We start from the raw sequence: 20,325 nt of genomic DNA, 5'->3' as shown, positions 1-20,325 counted from the left end.
TGATAGACGTTTAGATTCGTCCTGTGTCCGTTTCTATTGGTGGATTCGCTTCCACTTTATTGTTGTGGTTGGAAATACAGGCGCTGTTGTTGGTAGAATAGTACTTCCGGTTTTAAAGAGGAAATGGGCGTTTGGGTCCAGGTTAGATTTGAACTCCGCTGCTCGCCGTACTACGCTGTAACCATGGTAACTGGAGTACGCGGTCAAACAAACCGTCAAAGCCGAGAGAGGCGACGGAGGAGGATTGATGGAGTTGTATGGGGACAGCAAAGCCAAGGTCAAGTCGAATTAGAAACTCGTACGTTTTGATAGTTAATCTAAGTGCAGTATTTAACACTGCGTACGTCATTTCTAACGTCTTCAAAACAGTTAATCGAACTTAACATGAATGGCAATGTTTGCTGGCGTGAGTCGTGAGATGGATCTGGGCAGAGTTGTTCACAGAAGGAAACCGGACATACCTGTGATCAGACCAAAAGCATCGGACAGGAAGCAGTATTCTCTTCAGGAGGTAAATATCAGTTTACACACACACACACACACACACACACACATACTGACGATCGACACAATCCACTCGGTTCGTTATGTACGAGAATGTTCTCATTTGTTTTTTGAATAAAAATGCACAATATCCATCATATAATATATTAATATAAAATACTATAATATGATGACAATATAATACATCATTATTAATGCATAATTTTAGAATGAATGTCATACTATTATAGTGTAATGGGATAATACTCCCACTGACAGTCTAGTATTACAGCTGAAGAAGTCACGACAACCGATGTGTGTCCCTTCATACCTGTAAACTTCAGCTGTATTTTCTCAACAGGCTTGTGTTAAAAGTCTTGAACTCACGAGGGTGATTCATCTTCTTCAAGATCCCTTGACAGTAAGTGTGAATGTCGCCAAGTTTTTTATTACTGCATTTGTTCAGTTTTCAAGTTCTGCTCTGTGTAATCGTCATGCTGTATATTTCTGGAACAGACAGATTTGAAGGAGAGGCACATATTTGTACTGAAGAAACTCCTAAAGAGGAACCAAAATGGCTTTGTATCCTTTTTCTGCTGGATCTACTCTTGTTCAGTAATCTGATCATAATCAGCTAATCATACCTGACTTCTTCAAGAACCCCTTCTCCTCCTCAGTATATGACATCAAGGTGTCATATACTGCGGCTGACTGTCGTATGTTCCCCGTCACTGTCCCCGGTGTATGACGATGAAAATAGATTTGCTCTCATGCACGCTGAACACACAGCAACACATGATTCCCATGACTCCAATTTACAGCTGGAGCGCTGTGTCTGTCAGCATTTTCTCTGCTCGGAAATTACCTGACTTATCACAATCATGTTTCACCTCATTTGTCTCTTCATGCGCAAAGACACTTCAGCAAAACCTCCTAAACTACCCCCAGTTGTTGAAGGAGCTGACGCACATTGCTAAAATATTCAACATCTGTGCTGAGAAAGTGAAGGATCATCCTGAGTATGCGTCCATTTTGTGTGAGGCGCTAAAGATTATGTGGGTATGAATCACATTTATTGTCAGCTAGTTATTGTGTTTTCATTTTCTTCTCTTGTGACACCCGTGTGAACGTCACAGCACTGATCTGCTTCCATCTCAGGCTTCCCTTCCTGAAGGAGAGAGCGTCTGATGAGCTGAAGTATGCTCAGGATGTCACATGCTTCCTGTCTCACATGGGTACGGTTATTAAAGGGACTAGCACCTAACTAGTCTGTCTCATCTCGTACAAACATGTTGTTCCTTTCAGCTATGGCGAGTCCAGCTGAGCTCATACTCAGAGAATCCCAAGTTACTTTTACCTGAGCTAACCTTCTCTGGAGGCGATGGAAGTGAATGTCATGGAGGAAACTCTGTGGCCGATATGAGCATTCTCATCAGTTCAATCCATAATCAAAATACAGGTGTATTAAGAGTTTTCCTTCTTTCCTCCAATAAGGCTGGACACCCCATTGGTGATATGCTGCCCCCTACTGGTTTGGATTGTGTCATATAAGCGTTAGTCTGTTCAGATCAGTTTGAAGTTGAACCCCCATTGGTTTACACAGAATATGTTTTGAACCATTTGACAGATGTGTCTTTCCCCCATTGCCAGGGTGTTTGATGAGGGTGTCCAGATGCTGAAGTGCGGCAGCAGTTAGTCGAATCTGTGAAATCATTCTACAGCTCCGTGGGTCCAAAACAGCTGCTCGATGGTAGGGACTGTCCCGCCAAACCAAAGCCTCGGACTCTCAACTCTGACTACCGATTTTCTAGACTTTTACTAAGTGAGACTCTCTTTTTCTCTCTTTTTTCTTTTCTTTCTTTTCTTTTCTTTTCTTTTCTTTTCTTTTCTTTTCTTTTCTGTCATGTCTGTGAGTCTTAGTGATACGGTCACTTTGGCTGATACCTGGCCTGTCACAGTTTTGTAACAAGGGCAATGCACATAATGTCACAGGAAGTTAATAATTTCACACATTGTCAGAAAGAAAAGCAGAAGCAAAGTGCCACTGACAAAAAAAACACCAAAAAGATCCATTCTACAATTGATTCATGTTTGTACATGAGAATTTGGTTTAAGCTAATAACAGCTAATCGCCAAAATTATGGACTATGTGATACAAATGGTGCTAACAAACTTAGCAATGAGCATGTCTGGACCAGGAAACAAAAAAAAAACAATGGTGCCCTTCTTCAAATTGTCCGTTTCGATATTGACAGATGATGCACCTCATCATGCACCAAGTTTAGCTGTTTAGCCAGATGATGAGCATACTGCATCATGTTTTGACGCTTTGTCTAAAGAAAAGGGCGTCTATGCAAATCTTCTTATTCATCACATCATAACAGAGACAGATATTTATTATTTCTATATTTTTGTTGCTTTTTATTGTTCGTTTCTTCAAATCCACGTTTTGAATCATTACATTTAGACTGTACAGTATTTTTCCTCTCTCTTCCTGCAGGGCTCTGGCCAACATCTCCAGGCTACAGGCTCCAGCTGCTGGAGCACAGCGACCTGGCCCAGACGCTGCTCCTGTCCATGGCCGTTGTGAGGAATCAGCCCGCCATCAAGCTGCAGCTCCTGCACACACTTCAGATCCTCTCCAGCTCCTCCGGTTAGTAGCTGTTTTGATTCCAGTTCATAGAGAGAGCAGAGGCTGGCACGTCATCGGTCAGGCACGTCAATCCAACGCACGACCTCCTTCATTAGATAAAGTAGCCCCCTCTCAAGAACTAAAATCACCTCATTACCAAATAACAATCAGACGGACAATCAAAACACAGATTTTAAGTGTCCTTGTGTCAATGTCAGCGGGTCAAATGGTTGTCTTTTTTTAACCATTAATGTTTCCCCTTAATCTGCTTTTTAATTGACAACACAGATATCAATTGTGCTTTAATACTGAGTGCACGGGGAGCAGAGATGATCTGTCTCCACATGAACGATCCCGACTCGTCCGGCCAGGTCCTGTTCCGCTCCACCGAAATCCTCTGGAAACCTTCTGGAGAGAGGCAGCAAGGACGAGGTCACTGCTCAGCTGAGCAGCATCGAGTGTGTCCCTGTATGTGCAAGCATGAGAATCGATGCACAGTCAAAAATTAAAACGTCTTCCATCCCCCGAAGGAAATATTTGTCACTCTGTGTTTGTGCTGTAGATCTCTGAAAGAGGCGTTTTTTCACCAGCTGCTGTGCAGTTTGCGACATTGTGACCTCCAGCTCAGAAACGATCTTCTCGTGATCACGTCTCTCGTCGCAGAAAATCCCAAATCTCTTCTCATTGTACGTACTAATTACTAATGAATGATATGATAATATTCCACGATGATATTGTCAGATGTTTTAAACGTTCCCTTTACATCGTGCTTTTTTAGGAGAGCTTATTTGCTAAAAACCTGCTGGTTGTCACCACTTTTCCAGAATGTAAGGAAACCCTTTATTTTAACCCCTTTGTGAAGATTTGAATTGAACTGAGTGGCACATAATAACAACTTTTTATTCACTGTGTTTCAGTGAAGAGTCAGAACCCTTTGGTCAACAATCTGAAGCTGAAGTACAACACCCTGGACCTGAGGATGAAGCAGCTGCTTTTGAATCTGCTGATTTTAATGTCGAAGGACTTGGCTGCAATTCAGGTCAGTTATCCTGTAAAAAAACAAAACACATTTACTGATGAATCTCTGTGACATCTCTGACATTATTTCCTTGTGTAGCTTTATAAGGAGGAACAGGTGATGCTTGCTCTTCTGACTCTCATCAAGCCGCCTGCGACCTCGTCTGAGAGCAGGTCAGGTGCGGCTCGCTGGTCCCCCACACAGCAGGAGACGCTTCAGCTGCATGCGCTCGCTGTCCTCACGACCATCGCTCCACTCATGTTGGACGAGTACATGTCCTGTCAGGGAAACGTGTGCCTGCTGCTCCTGCTTGACTGGGTGCGTCGGGGAAGGTCAGACATGATTACCTCAACCCAGCCACGGAAAAATACAATTTAAAAAAAATCTAATTCAACCTGGGATTTATCATTATAACGCTAATTATTAGGATTACAATAGTAGTGGTGAGGACTATGAGGATAATAATGATAGATGATGTATAGCACCATTCAACACATATTCAACACAAAGTCGTCAGTCACCCTTCCTCTGTTCCAGATGCTCACGCTGGTTTCCACAGCGTCCACAGCACAGTGACAGGCAGCAGGAAGGCTCAGATGTGGCACTGCATCCGAGTGCTGCGATCCGTCACGTCTATGGGTGACGAGTCAGTCAACCAGGACCTGTGTGATCAAGGCTTCATCAACCAGCTTCTGGGTAAATGACATCAGATATCAGACCCTCGCGGCACCGCCGAGGATCTCACTGAGATCTGCTGGACGCTCCCAGGGATCCTGATGCAGATGGAGGCGAATCCTGACGAGGAGGACGCGACTATTGTGGAGATCAAGTCCGACATTCAGCTGATCCTCTCAGCACTGTGTGAGGACGACATGCACAGAAAAGTACAGCAACCGTAACGACACTGATAGTTTGACACGGATAGCCTGAGATATATTTGTTGATTTGTTGACCTTGTTTTGTTGTCCCACAGGAGCTGTTTGGGTCGGAGGGAGTGGAGATGACCGTTCACTTCCTCAGGAAAGGCTGCGACAAGTTTTACAGCGGCCTGGGACACAACAAGCTCATCCTGTCCACAGTGGACTGTGTGTGGTCAGTCCAGCTCCATGAATCAACATTTCTTCATAACTTTAAATCAAACTGCCTGATTTTACTGCTCATAAAATATTATATTTCCAGTTGTTGTTTTTTCTTTAAAAAACTATTTTACCTGTGACACTGAGATAGCGGCAAAGTGCAATCAAATCAATAATGACAATTATTGTTATTATTATTGTTGAGGTTGTTGCATGTTGGAGTGAAACAGCTGTCAGGGGTCATAGGTCAAGTCCTGATCTAGGCTGTGTCCCCTCAGGTCCTGCATTGTGGGCTGCTACACCACAGAGGACTACTTTCTGGCTAAAGAGGGTGCGTCTCTCCTGCTTGACCTTCTCAGTGTAAGTAGCTGGGTGCTATAGACTTAATGACAATCAACACTGTCTGCTCAGCATTTATTTCTGTGCGTGTGTGTGCGTGCTTGCGTGCACCCCAGTCAAGCCCCAGATGTGTGCACGGCGTCGTTCTCGCCACCCTGCTGGACTTCTGTGACAATCCCAGCGCTCTCGCTTACATCCTGACCTGGGCAGGCGACAGTGGTCAGACAGCCCCAAGTCTCCTGCTGCAGCTGTGGAGGGAGGAGGAGGCGGAGCTGGGAGTCTGCCGCACCAGCATGGAGGGATCGCAGGTCTGTAGCCAGCTGACTGACCACAGGTCATTACAGGATTTAGCTCTATTCAGTTCAGCAGGAAGAGTGCTGCACTACTTGTGACATTATACGTTGACACAAAACAACACAAGCTCTCCTCACCTCAGCGGACTGGTGACAAACCAAACCACATGTTCAAAGGCAGTGAAAACAATTCATCCTCTAAATGCTGGCTGTTTTTCTACTTATCGAAATCAGAATCGTTTTTTATTGCCCAAGTATGTATTGTACGTAGCGAGAATTTGTCTTTGTGAAGGTGCCAGACATTTAAGATAGAAAAAACTAAAATGTGACACTATAAATAGTGCACACAGTAATTAAATTAAATTAAATTAAATGCCCATCACCCTTATCATTTACTTCTGGTCAAACACAAGAGTTTTCTCTTGATGTCTCCACTGATGTTTCCAGTGGTCACTGTCATTGGAGAATTTGATAAATGTGAAATGAACATCAGCAGACTTATTCATGAATTCATTATTTTCACTGTTGCTGTCTGATGTGAGAGGATGCCAGAATTCTGTCAAAATGCTGTATCAAAGGCGGCCTTTGAGCAGGTTATCGTCTTTTTTCGCTCCACAATGTGTTTACAAAGTGTGATCTGAAAATGCAAAAACACAAATTCGGTCACTGAACGACAGGAAACCGCGCGGGTCCAGTTCAAGTCTTAACTTAAACATAATTTATTTTGTCTCTTTTTTTCTGTGAGTGGCGACGATCTGAAGATGCGGGAAAAGAACTGTTGCGCGGATTTTGAGAGGCTGCCCAGTCTCAACCTCCCTGCCTTTTTTTTCCTCTGCTTCGGAGGTCGGATGCCGCTGATGGCGTTTGCGTTGCCTTGCATCACCTCAATTTCGCACAAAGTCCGCAGAAAAAAGGCCCTGTCCTGCTTCCGCTCGTGCCGTTCCTGCAGCAGGTCCCTGTACGTCCGCTCCAGTGCTGATATCAGCCGGCGTACGTCTTCAGCGGGATCGGGTGTGACTCTCCTGCGTTTCATCTCAAGCTGTGAGAGGAGCACCTCCTTCTCTTCACTCAGGACTTTGACCTGGTCGTGCACTTTGTTGTGGCTATCGACCAACTTCCCGACAAGGTCCTTCAGGCTGGACTTCTCTTCTTCCCACTGCCGTCTGAGCTCATTCACATCAGCGTGTGGATCCCCGGGTCCGGTCACCATGTGGGTTCCGTTTTCACTGTCGTCGCCCTCTGACATGAGAGAGGACCTGTCCTCCTGATTCTCCAACATGAGAGAAGACGTGTTCTGATTCTCTGACCTGAGAGGGACGTCTCCTCCTGACTCTCCTCCTGACTCTCCTCCTGACTCTCCTCCTCCATCTTGGCTGGTGCAGCATCCAGGTCCTGGCCCAGCATGTGCTCAGCCTCTTCTTGTCCCCTTTCAGGCGGATGTTGAGGCTCCTCCACCTCCAACCCCAAGTCCTTCTCTCCAGAAAGTTCACCTTTGCTCTCCCTTAGCTGACGATGTTGCTCACACACAGACATGCTGCTCGCTGTCACGAGCTTCAATTCACCTGCTTTGTTGGATGGAAGGATTCTCACTGAGCTGGTCCATCCCCACCGACAGGGACAGAGTACTGAACACCCATTCTGCCAATGATACGATGAAGGTTACAGCTCTGCAGTCTGCTGCTTTGACCCTATTTAAGGAACGCAGTCAAAGGCTGTATCAAAGGTACCAGACTTTGATGAACAGAGCTGAAGCGTTTTTGCGAATCTGCTGAATGTGTGTTTTAAGTGCCCCACACCATATAACAACGTGATTTCCAAATAGAAAATGTTTGATGTCAGCTGGAGAATTTTCAGGATTTTTTTAAGGAATATGGAAGGAATTTTGTCAGTGGCTGTATCAAAAGTAACCAGATGCCATTTGATGATGTCATCAAAGCCACACGCCTCAACAAGGCTGAAGCCTTTTAATTTTAAAGTTCCCCACAATATATTCACACTTTTGCCAGCTGGGCAATGTTGTAATGCAATAAAACTTGAACTTTGTCTTTGTGGGTGATATATTCCCATATAGTATTAAAAGAGCTTGCTGAAACTGCTTTTTCCATCCTCAGATCCCACGAAACCTGTTCTCAGCCACGGCTGCGAGGAAACGTCCTCGCGTCCTGCAAACGTGCCGAGTGCGGCAGTCCTGGAGTTGTCAGAGAACTCAAGGGCAAAGATTTACTCCATCTTCTGCAAACTAGGTACAGCTTTGAAGGTCGGGTTCAGAAGTGTTTAATAACTTGGCAGCATGTGGCTCATGTGCAGTAAACTAGATACGTACATATGTCGATTTTATCTTATTTGTCTTTTTATACGTCTGTTATTGTGTTTTGACAGAAAGTCACATACAATGTCAAAGTACTTCCATGAATTCTGAAATATCATTGATTAGCACAACAGGAAAGTGATAAACATGTTTTAAACTCTTTACAGGCTCTCAGGAGCTTCTGGGATTGTCAGCCAAAGATTACGTTACCCCTGAGTATTGTGAGAAGATATCTGGACTTCAAGGTCAAAAACAAAAACATACTTGGATGGAAATTGTAGTTATAAAATTGATCGGGAATCCCAAGACGTTGCCCCACGTTGTGTGGCCGTAGGTTGGTGAGGTGTGGGACGAGATCAGCAGGGAATTCGAGGCAGCCGGTCTGAGGCCGGTTACACCTGACAAGGAGGCACTGAGCACCATTCATGGGATCACGGAGGACAAGGCGAGGAGGGTGGCAGCAGAGCAAACCAGCATCCTGGAGCGAGGGGAGAAGGAGGACGTCAAGGAGGAGCATGTCATGTACGCTGAGGTGCTGGCTGTTTCGTTGAGACCAATTTCTGTGTGAGATTAAAACAGCAGTGACAGCTGCCATGTTGTCAGTCTGCGCAGGAGAGGTCCTGTTTCTGTTACTTGCTAACAGGCTAACATCTGTACCTTACAGGCTAATTCACCATCTCTTCTGCACAATTTCACATCTGCAGCTTCTTCACTCTTAGTGGTTGTCAATCATGACATCATTTCCCGTTTCAAAGGTTTCAAATGATTAAAAACCTGACTTGTAATTGTTGTTTTAGGTGCAGACAGGGTTTATGCGCATACTGCAAACAGCCACCAGGGGGCCCTCTTGCTGACATGGTTTCTCTTGCTATTATTTGTTCATCTCATGACGTGTTCTATTTTCTTCAATGTCACAGGTGAAATCTCATTTGAAACAACAGGGGCTTATAACAAAGTCATGTGACCACAAGACTTCAGAGCAGGAGATGCTGAAGGTTCTATCGATGAATGTGCAAATAGTCATCTGAGGCTCTTTTAGGACAAAAAAAAAAACTTGACTGTTATTTCTCACATATACACAGGAAGCAAAAGGACAAAGGGGGTCGTCCAGAGCCAAATAGATACCAGAGGGTGCATCACTCCGTTCTGCAGAGGTGAATCACATTTGTCTGTTATCGAAGATCGTGGGAGAGCTGTCCTGGCATGGCACGATGCAGATGAGGTGGAAAGATGTGCAAACTAAAGATGTGTGTTTTGCTATTGATCACCCAAATTATTATTATTATTATTGGTATTATTATTGTCAACAACAACAACAATAATACTCACCCACAACATTTGGGCTGAATTGACCCAAGTTAAAAAAATATTATGAAATATTGTACATGCAATTAAAGAAGCTGTGTTTCGTCATTTCATTTCACTGAAAGTCATTACGCCGGACATTTTAAGAGCCAGAGTCACGTCTGTGAATATGAACATCACTCTTTCAGTCTTCTTTTCAGCGTTCATGTTATCATGGCTCTGTGTGTTTAAACATTCATAGGACTGCGGCGTCGACCACGGTGCGCACCGATGCTCGGAAACGTGACCACGCCGCCAGCCCGAGCTCCCATCAAGAGCGACCCAAGCAATGTTTTGATACAAGACTGGACATCCTGGCTGAATGCAGCTTCACACATTTCCTCTTACCTCGTCTGTGACGGTCAACAGCTTTACGCAAAATCATAACTGGAGGTGACTGGGACTCATCCATCATCAAGTGTGACCTGGATGTTTCAGCTAAGAGACTGAAAATGGGACTTTTATTTAATTTCATGTCCATGACAGGACCGGGTCACCACCACTGCTCACTTGGTTTGTAGTCTCCATTCATGTCGACAAACACCAGTGTCTCCGCTGTCTGTCAATAACCTTGGCTGCAAATGCAGACATGAAGTCACAATCCTTATCCTGTTCTCCTGCAGCCCCCCACCCCCCCACCCCCACACACACACACAAACACATACACACAGACAGTTGCATGTGTTGCACGAGCTTTGCTGAAAGTATGCATATGAAAAATGTATAATCGATGTTTCACATCATATTGTTAAACCATAAACACCTCAGTAAATGTGTTTGTATCCTCTGGCTATATGTTTATATAACCGACAATGTGAGTCTGAACAATCAGTGTGGCATCAGGGAAACAGGCCTTATGTAACGCCATCAAATACGAAATGATGTGTCTGTATCCTGTATCCTGGAGGTCTGAACTTCATGTGGAAGCTCGTTGTTAGGGAGCAGTGTCCCTCGCATGGCCCATTTGGGGACACTTGTATGTAAGTATAAAGTGTTTTGGGGTTACGTAAGTTACTGCAACACATTAACACACATGTTCCTTCAAGCGTGAGACACAGAGCTGCTTCTTGCTCAGCTCTCATTTTTACTGGCTGGATGAGCAAATGGTCTCTGACAGGTCGGGGCTTTTCATGCAGCGTGAGTGTGTTTGTGCGAGCTGAGCCCAGCAGACAGGACTGGGATGTGCACACTGTATAGACGACAGACACACACACACACACACAGGAGGCTCGACAGTGTGACAGGCTGCCACTGTTTGTTCAGGCTGCTGAGGGCTTCACATGCTGGCGGCCGGCGGGTGAGGAGCTGCTGCAGCCATCAAGGGTGTGCATGGGCACTCCTGGAAACTTCAAGCTGTGAGGCAGACCACGTTATCACCTCTGGAGACGCTCTACAAACTTGTAGGTTATCCGATTTAATAATCTTTATTTACGCCAAACATCTCAATATTAGGATTACAGGGACAATGGAAATTGATGCTAATTTCCACAGGTGTGCTTAAAAAATGATTTTTAAATTATGACTTGTCTTTCTGATAACTGAAGAATGTGATAAATTATTGGATGTAACTACAATTTTTTTGCCCAAAGATTCATGTGTCAGAAAGTAATGATGAGTTGAAAAAATTGTTTTTTTGCAAGTTGTGATACTAGTTTGCAAATGGACATTTTAAGGGCTTTTGTTTAGTCTCTGATTCTCTGAGGAATTTCGGAGAAAATACAGCAGAGGTGAAATCTTGACAGGGGGACTGAACCGACTGTGTTTCCCCCCCCCCTACTGGTTGTTGTCTTGTCTGAGAAGCTCCAGCAGCAGAAATGATCATCAGACTGGGCAGACTGACACCAGGATACTTCCGTCTCCTCCAGGTGTGTGCCTCTTTAAGAAACCAGCTTTTCAATGCATTCACACAAAAACATCATCTCGTTCTTTCAACAGAGGTGATGAAGCCACTAATTCCCATCAATAATTAACAGCACTTTTTTTCCATTCATGTCTTTATTGAGTACTTTAAGTTGAAGAACTGCAACAAATGAATATTTTATACATCTGAGCTCATCTCAGAGGCTTTACATAACCTCAGATTGCTGCACTGGAAAGGCAACACGGTGTACAAATGTTATTAACCATGGTCATTTATGTATGAATTCAGTGATCAAATCCATCAAAGTTGCAGTCAATTTGAGTGCAACATTTCCATAATCACAAACTGAAAAATTGCCTGCTTGGGAATAAACTGATCGCTTGCAACTCTACTGGATGGGACTTTTATTCTGCAGGTTTGTTTCAACATTTTATCTGTTACAGTATTAGTGAGAATCATCCAAACCTGAACCATAAAAAAAAGTTGTGTGAACATGTGCAGCCAAGCCTGTCCGTTTCTTCCCTGCAGAGGCAGGTATCAGGTGAGGTCCGGATGCAGCCACAGGACAGTCTCATCAATCCCATCGCCATGACGATGGCTGCAGTTGGGATGTTGTGTGAGTCTGTACAGCGCCAGGCAAATGGCAGAAAGAGAGCAGCTAAATCAGACAGACATCTGACTTCAGTCAAGAGGACTGATTCACGTGGGAGAATGTTTGTGGACCGTCAAAGATGAGTGTCTGAGGAGGACGAGCGGGTTTATGTATGTGTCGATTGAAGGAATGTATGACGAGCAAAAATGTAAGTCATTGTTCAGATGTCAGCAGAAGGATTTGTCTCTTTTTTTTTCTAAATTTCAGGGTTTTTTTCTAACATTCTAGTGGGTGAAGAAAACAACTGGAATGTATTTCAGTACCCCCCTGCAGTATTTTTTTTATGATTGAGAAGATAACAGCTTAACACATTATTTACATAACAGCTGCTAATGGTATTTTTGAAGTTTGGGTGAACAGTGTGTTTTTTGTTTTATATTTTGTCACGTCAGTGGCTGTGTATCCTAAAACACAATGTTCTGATCACCCCCAGTGCACTTTCTGTACTTTATTGTGTGCAGTTCCATTTATATTTATACTTTTCCCTATTTAGAATACAACCCTGCAGCATATTTTACCACTCATCTCCACTGAGGAATTAGAGGAAATGGCATCTATGCATATTTTCTCAGATAGACACTTGTTATCTACACAGATTTTTCCCTTTCGTTTATTCTATTCACTTGTGATTATGAATTTAAAAGCATCATCACCTTAACTCATTGTATTTAATGCTTTTACTGAATTTTAGAAGAATGAATTAACACTATTATCTTAACTGTTCTCAGAAACAAATTCTCAAATAAACATTAATGTCTGTGATCTTGTGCGCAGATGTGTAAATGGATCAAATCATGTGGATGAAAGTGATTTTTAGCTCTGACATGAATGCACTGTCACTGAATGTGTTCTGTTTAAAACTTACATCCTGTAGATGTGTGCTTCTGTGAGCCTCTGATGACCAGACATCAGAGGAGAAGACATGAAGCTGTGGGAAACAGCCATGTTTGTTGGTTTGGCTAATTTCTTCTTCTCTGCTGTGGGGCAGACAGAACACAAAGAGTGAACTAAGCTTGTGCTGAAAGTTATTTCAAACCACTAATCTGCTCAAAAAGCTCCATGCATGTCCTGTGCCGCAGGAAATGCACAGACCTGTACATTTCAGAGGGAAAACAGGAGGCAACGTGGTTCAAACTAGCTAAATGACGAACTTTTAAGTACTTCAAGCTAGCTGTCTCAATTGCATTATCTGTTTAATTAAAACTTTGTTTATTTACAAACGCATACCCCAAAGAAGGAAACTAAAGTAGTTGTAACTAGTTCAGTGGCGAATTTTAGTATCTCAGTCTCGCTAACGAACGTAGTTTTTTCCGAATTGTTTAAACTACAGTAACAGTAATGAAGTTAATACAACAAGGTAAAGAAAACAGCTATAAAATAGTACAGAACGGCCTGAAGCTTCTCTAACTGAGTAACTGTTTCATATATACCCCCAGACTAGCCGTTAAAAAACGGTTAATAGTTATAGCTAGCGAATAGCTAATAGCCAATAGTGTAAGCGAGCTAACTGTATTTAAATCGCTAAAACTGTCGTTTTAAAAATGAGTGCTTGTTGTGGTGACTGTACTCCTCCGTTCCAGCAGATGTCCCTTTAACTGGACTTTGCTGTGGGAGTTTCCTCTTTCAGTCCAGAGAAAAAGACAGACGTGGGTCTGACAGGTGTAGTGTTAATTGACAGTTCATGGAGGAACGTGTGTGGATCAGACTGTGATCCGACGAGCTCCGGCCAGGCGTCACGTAATTTCCCCCACCGGCCGACAATAACTTGTTTCTTTGGGTCGGCAGCAGAAACCACCGCCCGTTTTCTCACAATTATGCGTTATTTGAACGCTCCTGGGGAGTCGGTGCGTAAAAGTGTGCGCTTCTCCGCGGCGCACCCGCCTGTACCCGCTGCACTCTCCCCATCCTCTTCACCGGATCTCCAGCCGAGCAGCTGAGGGGAAGAGATGGCTGCGTCCGTCGACCGCCCGGGGCGACCCAGCGGCCGGAGGAGTGTGCGTTTGACGGGCCTGATGTGCGTTTCCCTGCTGCTTCTGTTCGCCGTCGTCTCCGGGAGTGGAGGAGGAGGAGGAGGAGTGGGAGAAGGGGGCGAAGGGGGCGCCGCAGCGGGAAGCAGCAACGACAGCTGCCGGGATCCGGTGACTGGACCGGACCCGCATCACCACAGCAACTCGTCGGCTCACAAGAAGGCTTTCCCGGTGCTGTCCGTCAACTACGACCACGTCAGGAAGCCATTCGCGATCTCCCTGTGGATCCTGCTCGCCCTGCTCATGAAACTTGGTGAGTAATAGTAGAATTATTGAAGGGTCGTTAGCTGCCAAATGATTCTGTCCTCCTCCTCCTCCTCCTCCTGGCATCATTGGGGAGAGGGGCAGTAACACTGGAAGGCCACTAAACTGGATATTAAAATGTGTGTGATTGTTTCTGAAACGTGCAGATTGAATTTATTTGTATTGCACGCTTTTTTCCCCACACATGAACTTTTGGCCATGATGTGATGAGAAGTTTCTTAAAGATCAATTTAATGTAATAAACTGCTGATCAGCTTATTAACCAATTCAGAAATTTACAAATCTGAGGAAAAAAATACGGCTTTGGACTGTTTTGCACGTTGGGACTAGGTTGGCTAATTAACAGTGACGTCCCAAATCCTGATTTACTTTCTCATCAGTGTCAGCAAAATGGTGTTCATATCTTCATCCTTTACCACCGACGGTATCGCTGCCGATACATTCGTGCTAGCATTCTGTGGTGTACCGTACATACACGACTATTTGCGCCGTCCGAAAACCTTGAAGGTTACTGAGAAAACTGAGAATTACTCTGTCAAGTTCAAATCTGTTTCAGTTTCATGAAACATTTCTGATGCTGCTTGTTTGTCTGAGTCTCTGTCGGACACTCACTTGGGTCCAAATGTATTTTTGGGTGTGCTGACGGGTGAGAGCAAATGCTTGGGGATTACTTTGTAAATGTGTCCCTCCAGAAAGGAGTCGACTCCAGACTAAATAAAACCCATCTGTCTGCAGAGGTCTAATACTGCATGCGTTGAATACCACTCAGTGACTATTTATCCTTGTTCCATAAAATGACCGTTAAGGACAACTATTCAACCATGACAGATCACATGACCTCCGTATGTTTAGTTGTGTGTTTCAAGAAGAGCCGGGGTATCCTTTGAAGTTTTTCAGCTTCCACCATGTTGCTGCAGAGTGCAGCTCCTCATCAGTGTTATCAGCCCGTCCAGCTGCCGTCTCAGAGGGCCTGTCCGACTTCCTGTCCTAATGCACTGCTCGATAACAAAGTTCCCAGTGTACGCCGTGCGGAGGACGGGGCGCGGGCGGCTGCATACAAGACCTCTGACTGCAGAAAACATGGAAGGATTCATTGGTTGCAGCTGCCTGGACCCAGGTCACATGACAGAGGCCTGGTCCGCCTCACAGAAACAGAGAGCGAGCTGTTGCATCTCGTCCTCCTCCTGTTCAGCTTATTATCATTTATGCGTTCATCTCCTGTGGGCAAAAGTCTTGTCCGTGATGCTCTGGAGATTATTCTAGTGTTGTCAGAGACCCAGTGACCCCTCCTCAGTTCATATTTTACCATTTCATACTGTTCAGAAATGTAAACAGTGTAAATATGGTTGTTGTATCTGAATAGTGTTCTTTGTCGGGCTTCTTGTCTTTCTGCCAATTTCCTTTCGAGGATTGATGTCGTACATCCATCCCTCCATCCCTCCATCCCTCCATCCCTCCATCCGTCTATCTCAAACTTCAGACCAAGACGGTCACAAAGATGATAGTAAAAATCATGCTAACGTCCTTAGTATGAGGTAGAAGGCGAAGTGACGGAGGCGAAAGTTTTTTTTGCATTGTTTTATTCTGAAATCAACTCCTGGGTCGTGGTTCCTCTACAGGGTTCCACATCATTCCCCGTGTGTCAAACGTGGTTCCGGAGAGCTGCCTGCTGATTTTCGTCGGCCTTCTCGTGGGCGGCATCATCAAAGCTGTCGGAGAAAAAGCCCCCGTCCTCGACTCCAAGCTCTTCTTCCTCTACCTGCTGCCCCCCATCATCCTCGATGCAGGCTACTTCCTGCCCATCAGGGCCTTCACAGAGAACTTGGGCACCATCCTGGTGTTTGCCGTGGTGGGAACCCTGTGGAACGCCTTCTTCATCGGGGGGGATGATGTACGCCGTGTGCCAGTTAGAAGGTGCACAGCTGGCCAGCGTGGACCTGCTGTCCTGCCTGCTGTTTGGTTCCATCATCTCTGCTGTGGACCCCGTGGCCGTCCTGGCCGTGTTCGAGGAGATCCACATCAACGAGCTGCTGCACATCCTCGTGTTTGGGGAGTCGCTCCTCAACGACGCTGTCACTGTGGTGAGTTACAGCTATTCAGGACGCCAGAGCAGTGTGTCTTTTTTCAAACGTAATCAACTGAATGTAATGTATGAATATATTATAATGATTAGTATTTTTAGATGAAAATTAAAACAGACGATTGAAGTATCTGCCTATTTGAATCTGACATTGGAAAAAAAAGTGTCTAAACAACAAACTGCACCAGAGCTCAGTGACAAAACCAGTGTGTAACTTCTCCCCCTGTCCCGTCAGGTGTTGTACCACCTGTTTGAGGAGTTTTCTCATGCCGGGACTGTGACGGTCGGCGACGCCCTCCTCGGTGTCGTCTGTTTCTTTGTGGTGTCGGTCGGTGGCGTCTTGGTGGGCGCGATCTACGGTGTCCTGGGAGCCTTCACGTCGCGCTTCACCTCGCACACGCGCGTCATCGAGCCTCTGTTTGTGTTCCTGTACAGCTACATGGCTTACCTGTCCGCCGAGGTCTTCCATCTGTCTGGAATCATGTCGTAGGTTGACGCTTTACGACGATAGAACCTCGTAGACCAATGTGTCAGTGTGTGAAGTAAACATTGGTTTTCCTTCTCTCTTCCTGCACAGATTGATAGCATGTGGTGTGATGATGCGGCCGTACGTCGAGGCCAACATATCGCACAAGTCGTACACCACCATCAAATACTTCCTGAAGATGTGGAGCAGCGTGAGTGAGACGCTCATCTTCATCTTTCTGGGTGTTTCCACAGTGGCCGGTCCTCACGCCTGGAACTGGACCTTCGTCGTCGTCACGGTCGTCCTCTGCCTCGTATCCAGAGTGCTCGGTAAGTTTTTTGTCGTGTTCCCCAAGGTTTTCTGGAGGCTGTGAGGTAGTGGGGTGAATGGAGCTTGGTGGGTTCTGAACGGAACTCAAACAGGTTGGTTATGTAGACTCCTTCACCTGGTTCCCCTGGTTTTGTGCATTGCAGGCGTCATCGGCCTCACATACATCATCAATGAGTTCCGTATCGTGAAGTTGACCAAAAAGGACCAGTTCATCGTGGCGTACGGAGGCCTACGAGGGGCCATCGCGTTCTCACTGGGCTTCCTGCTGACGGACAACAAGATGAAGGACATGTTCCTCACCGCCATCATCACAGTCATCTTCTTCACGGTCTTTGTTCAGGTGAGAATGTCACATTACTCATCCCTTATGATACTAATCGATATTAGGTTAAAATAACAACTGTAAATAAAGTTCACCGCGTATTGAATCAGTGTTAACGTGAAGTTGTTCCTCCTTAGGGAATGACAATCCGACCTCTGGTGGAGCTTCTGGCCGTGAAGAAGAAGAAGGAGAGCAAAGGCTCCATTAACGAGGAGATTCACACGCAGGTGAGGACACAAACTTTGAATTCAGATTCACATGGGACATTATTCGTGGACTGTTTGCTTTGTGTCTGTAGTTCCTCGATCATCTTCTCACAGGAATTGAAGACATCTGTGGTCACTATGGACATCACCACTGGAAAGACAAGTATGATGGAGAATTCAGTCATCTCTCTTCGATGAAATTTTCCACAGCTCTGATCTCACGCCGTGTTTCACCCAGGCTGAACCGCTTCAACAAGGCGTACGTGAAGAAGTGGCTGATCGCGGGCGAACGCTCCACCGAGCCCCAGCTCATCTCCTTCTACAACAAGTTGGAGATGAAACAGGCCATGATGCTGGTGGAGAGCGGCAGCGCTGCCAAGCTGCCGTCACCGGTGTCACCTGTCTCCATGCAGTAAGTCGTCGTCCCGAGTACCCGGAACGAAACGTGGAGTCGGTTAGCAGACACGTGCTGACGGACGTCAGCGGAGATATTTATCCGTTCAGCCTTTGACACCTTCGGAGTTGCTGCGGACGCGTTCACACTAACACCATTCGTGGTAGCATAGTGTCACAGGGTCATCAGCGTGTGTTTCTGAACCCGTCGAGAACAAATAAGTCTATTCTTCAGGGTTCTAAAGGTGAAAACAGTCGTTCTAAGATATAAAGATGAATCAATAGATTCAGGCCAGTGTCTCACTAAAGGTAACGACTTCATTCTAGATCATTTTTTTCTGAGATCTAATTGTTCTTCGTCACGCGCCGCCACAGAAACATCCAAGCGAAGGAGCCACCCCAACAAAGGGCCATACCGAGCATCTCGAAAAGTCGCGAGGAGGAGATCCGCAAGATTCTACGGGCCAACATGCAGAAGACAAGACAGAGGGGTGAGGAGGTCCACGCGTCAGTCCGTGGGTGTCTGGGCTCCTCCGGCCCGTTGTAACACTCTTTACTCGCCCGTGTTTTGCAGCTTCGCTCGTACAGACACAACATCACGTACGACCTGATGACGGACCCCTTCGAGGACAATGTGAGCGAGGTTCGCTTCAGGAAGCAGAGGGTGGAGATGGAGCGGAGGGTGAGTTTGAGCTGCAGCGGTTTATCTCGACACGGAGACATTTGACGAGCGGAGTCTCTGAGGAGATAAGACCAACTCATGTGGGAGGATCTGAGTCTCAGTTCCACCTTTGTCGTTCTCACAAAAAAGAAAAACTAGAGGTCAGAGGTCATGATTAGTGTAACAAGGTGTCTAATGATTGTTTTTGTAACAAAGTTACGTTTGATGATCAATGAACTGATTAGAGGAGATCAATGAATGGAGGACGATGACATTGGCTGGATATGAGCTGATTGGTGGAGGTCTGACTCATCTCGTTCCCAGATGAGTCACTACCTCACCGTCCCTGCAAACCGCCCGGAGCCCAAACCGTCTGTGAGAAAAGTCTGCTTCGACTCAGGTCAGTTTACCGTTTCCCGTCACAGCACATAGTATTAATGCTTAGCTGTGATGCCTGATCTTAAGTCCCTAACGTTGTGTCCACCCTTCCCCACTAGAAAACCAGGTTTACACGTACGATGACAGCGAGAGTCCCCAAGACCCGACGGCTCGGCCTGATCCCGGCCGGAGGAACACTGTGAGCCTGGTGAACGAGGCCCAGCCGAGTCGGAGCGGCGACAAGCAGGACGAGCTGAAACTGTCCCGCTGCCTCAGCGACCCGGGTCCAAAGGAGAAAGACGGAGGGGACGGCTCCCTCCCCTCCTGATGAGGCACGTTTATAGTCACTTATCCGTTGTTATTAATGAGTGGAAAGCGTTTTACATTGTGGTCTGAGTCTGTATTGTATCTATTATTATTGGTCAGGTTCTGTGTTTTATGTACCAGATGGCCAAAGCTCACACCACTGACCATGTTTCAGATTTGTGTATTTAACCTCCGCATAAGTATTATTGTGTCTTCACCATCTGTCAGATGTGACACACAGCCCAGAAGTTCACAGAGACGAGAGCACAGTCGCAGTTTCCGAAGTGGGCGTTTGCTTGAATGTCAGACGTGTCAGAATCAGCAGCAGCTGATGAGGAAGCACAGGAAGGTGAGGTCAGGTGGTCAGTGTGTCCCTGCTAGTTGGTCAGCTAGAAGGCTTTGACTGATCTTTGCCCTGATTGCACCAAAGAAGTCATGGACGGACGAAATATTTTCTGTGAAAGCACGTTCGTGGGGTTTTTCCAGACCAATGTCTTCTCTGACATTTTATCTTTGTTGTTCATGTAGCGCCACCATCAGGTCAGAATTTCAGTTTGTCCAGTCCGTTTGTTAAGCTAATGACATTTCCTTCAGGTAAGCGTACACGCCACAAGACCGTGGTTAATAATACACGGCACACCCTCCACTTCCTCCTATTGTATAAAAATGCAGTCCAAGTATCCGGACGCAGGCGCTTCCACGGCACCAGAGACATCTGTGGGAACCACAGTCGGAACAGTAACGGCACTTTATGGGTAGTGACATTCCAACAACATTTTAAAAGGAAAGGTGGAAATACAATTCACCGGAAGCCTTCACAAATCCATTGTCGACTTCTTGTTGCTCTGGTGTTGGTCCTCGATGTACAGCGCGTCTGTGTTTCAGT

General features: G+C 45.6%; 2 protein-coding genes across 2 annotated transcripts; both read left to right on the top strand.

Moving 5' to 3' along the window:
• Positions 1 to 123: 123 nt before the first annotated feature.
• On the top strand, positions 124 to 9,177 carry LOC144739460 (cilia- and flagella-associated protein 69-like). Its single transcript, XM_078622413.1, is given in 23 exon segments — positions 124 to 141; positions 845 to 904; positions 1,000 to 1,065; positions 1,432 to 1,538; positions 1,642 to 1,718; positions 2,984 to 3,136; positions 3,404 to 3,516; positions 3,518 to 3,584; positions 3,680 to 3,801; positions 3,894 to 3,942; positions 4,033 to 4,154; positions 4,233 to 4,455; positions 4,671 to 4,829; positions 4,902 to 5,017; positions 5,107 to 5,225; positions 5,488 to 5,569; positions 5,665 to 5,856; positions 6,914 to 7,043; positions 7,953 to 8,084; positions 8,317 to 8,360; positions 8,362 to 8,394; positions 8,484 to 8,681; positions 9,067 to 9,177. Coding segments are annotated over 23 exon segments (2,493 nt in total).
• Positions 9,178 to 13,952: 4,775 nt separating this feature from the next.
• Positions 13,953 to 19,461, top strand: LOC144739462 (Na(+)/H(+) exchanger beta-like). Its single transcript, XM_078622416.1, is given in 13 exon segments — positions 13,953 to 14,286; positions 15,917 to 16,176; positions 16,178 to 16,378; positions 16,613 to 16,863; positions 16,955 to 17,172; positions 17,317 to 17,513; positions 17,633 to 17,722; positions 17,794 to 17,864; positions 17,940 to 18,113; positions 18,470 to 18,593; positions 18,669 to 18,776; positions 19,080 to 19,155; positions 19,253 to 19,461. Coding segments are annotated over 13 exon segments (2,313 nt in total).
• The last annotated feature ends 864 nt before the right edge of the window (positions 19,462 to 20,325 follow it).

The sequence above is a fragment of the Lampetra planeri genome, unplaced genomic scaffold (assembly GCF_965212315.1).
Source record: "Lampetra planeri unplaced genomic scaffold, kcLamPlan1.2.h2 scaffold_1508, whole genome shotgun sequence".
In the NCBI taxonomy this organism is placed as follows: Eukaryota; Metazoa; Chordata; class Hyperoartia; order Petromyzontiformes; family Petromyzontidae; genus Lampetra; species Lampetra planeri.
The sequence above is the reverse complement of the archived record's forward strand: the minus strand, read 5'-3'. Positions and strand labels throughout refer to the sequence as shown.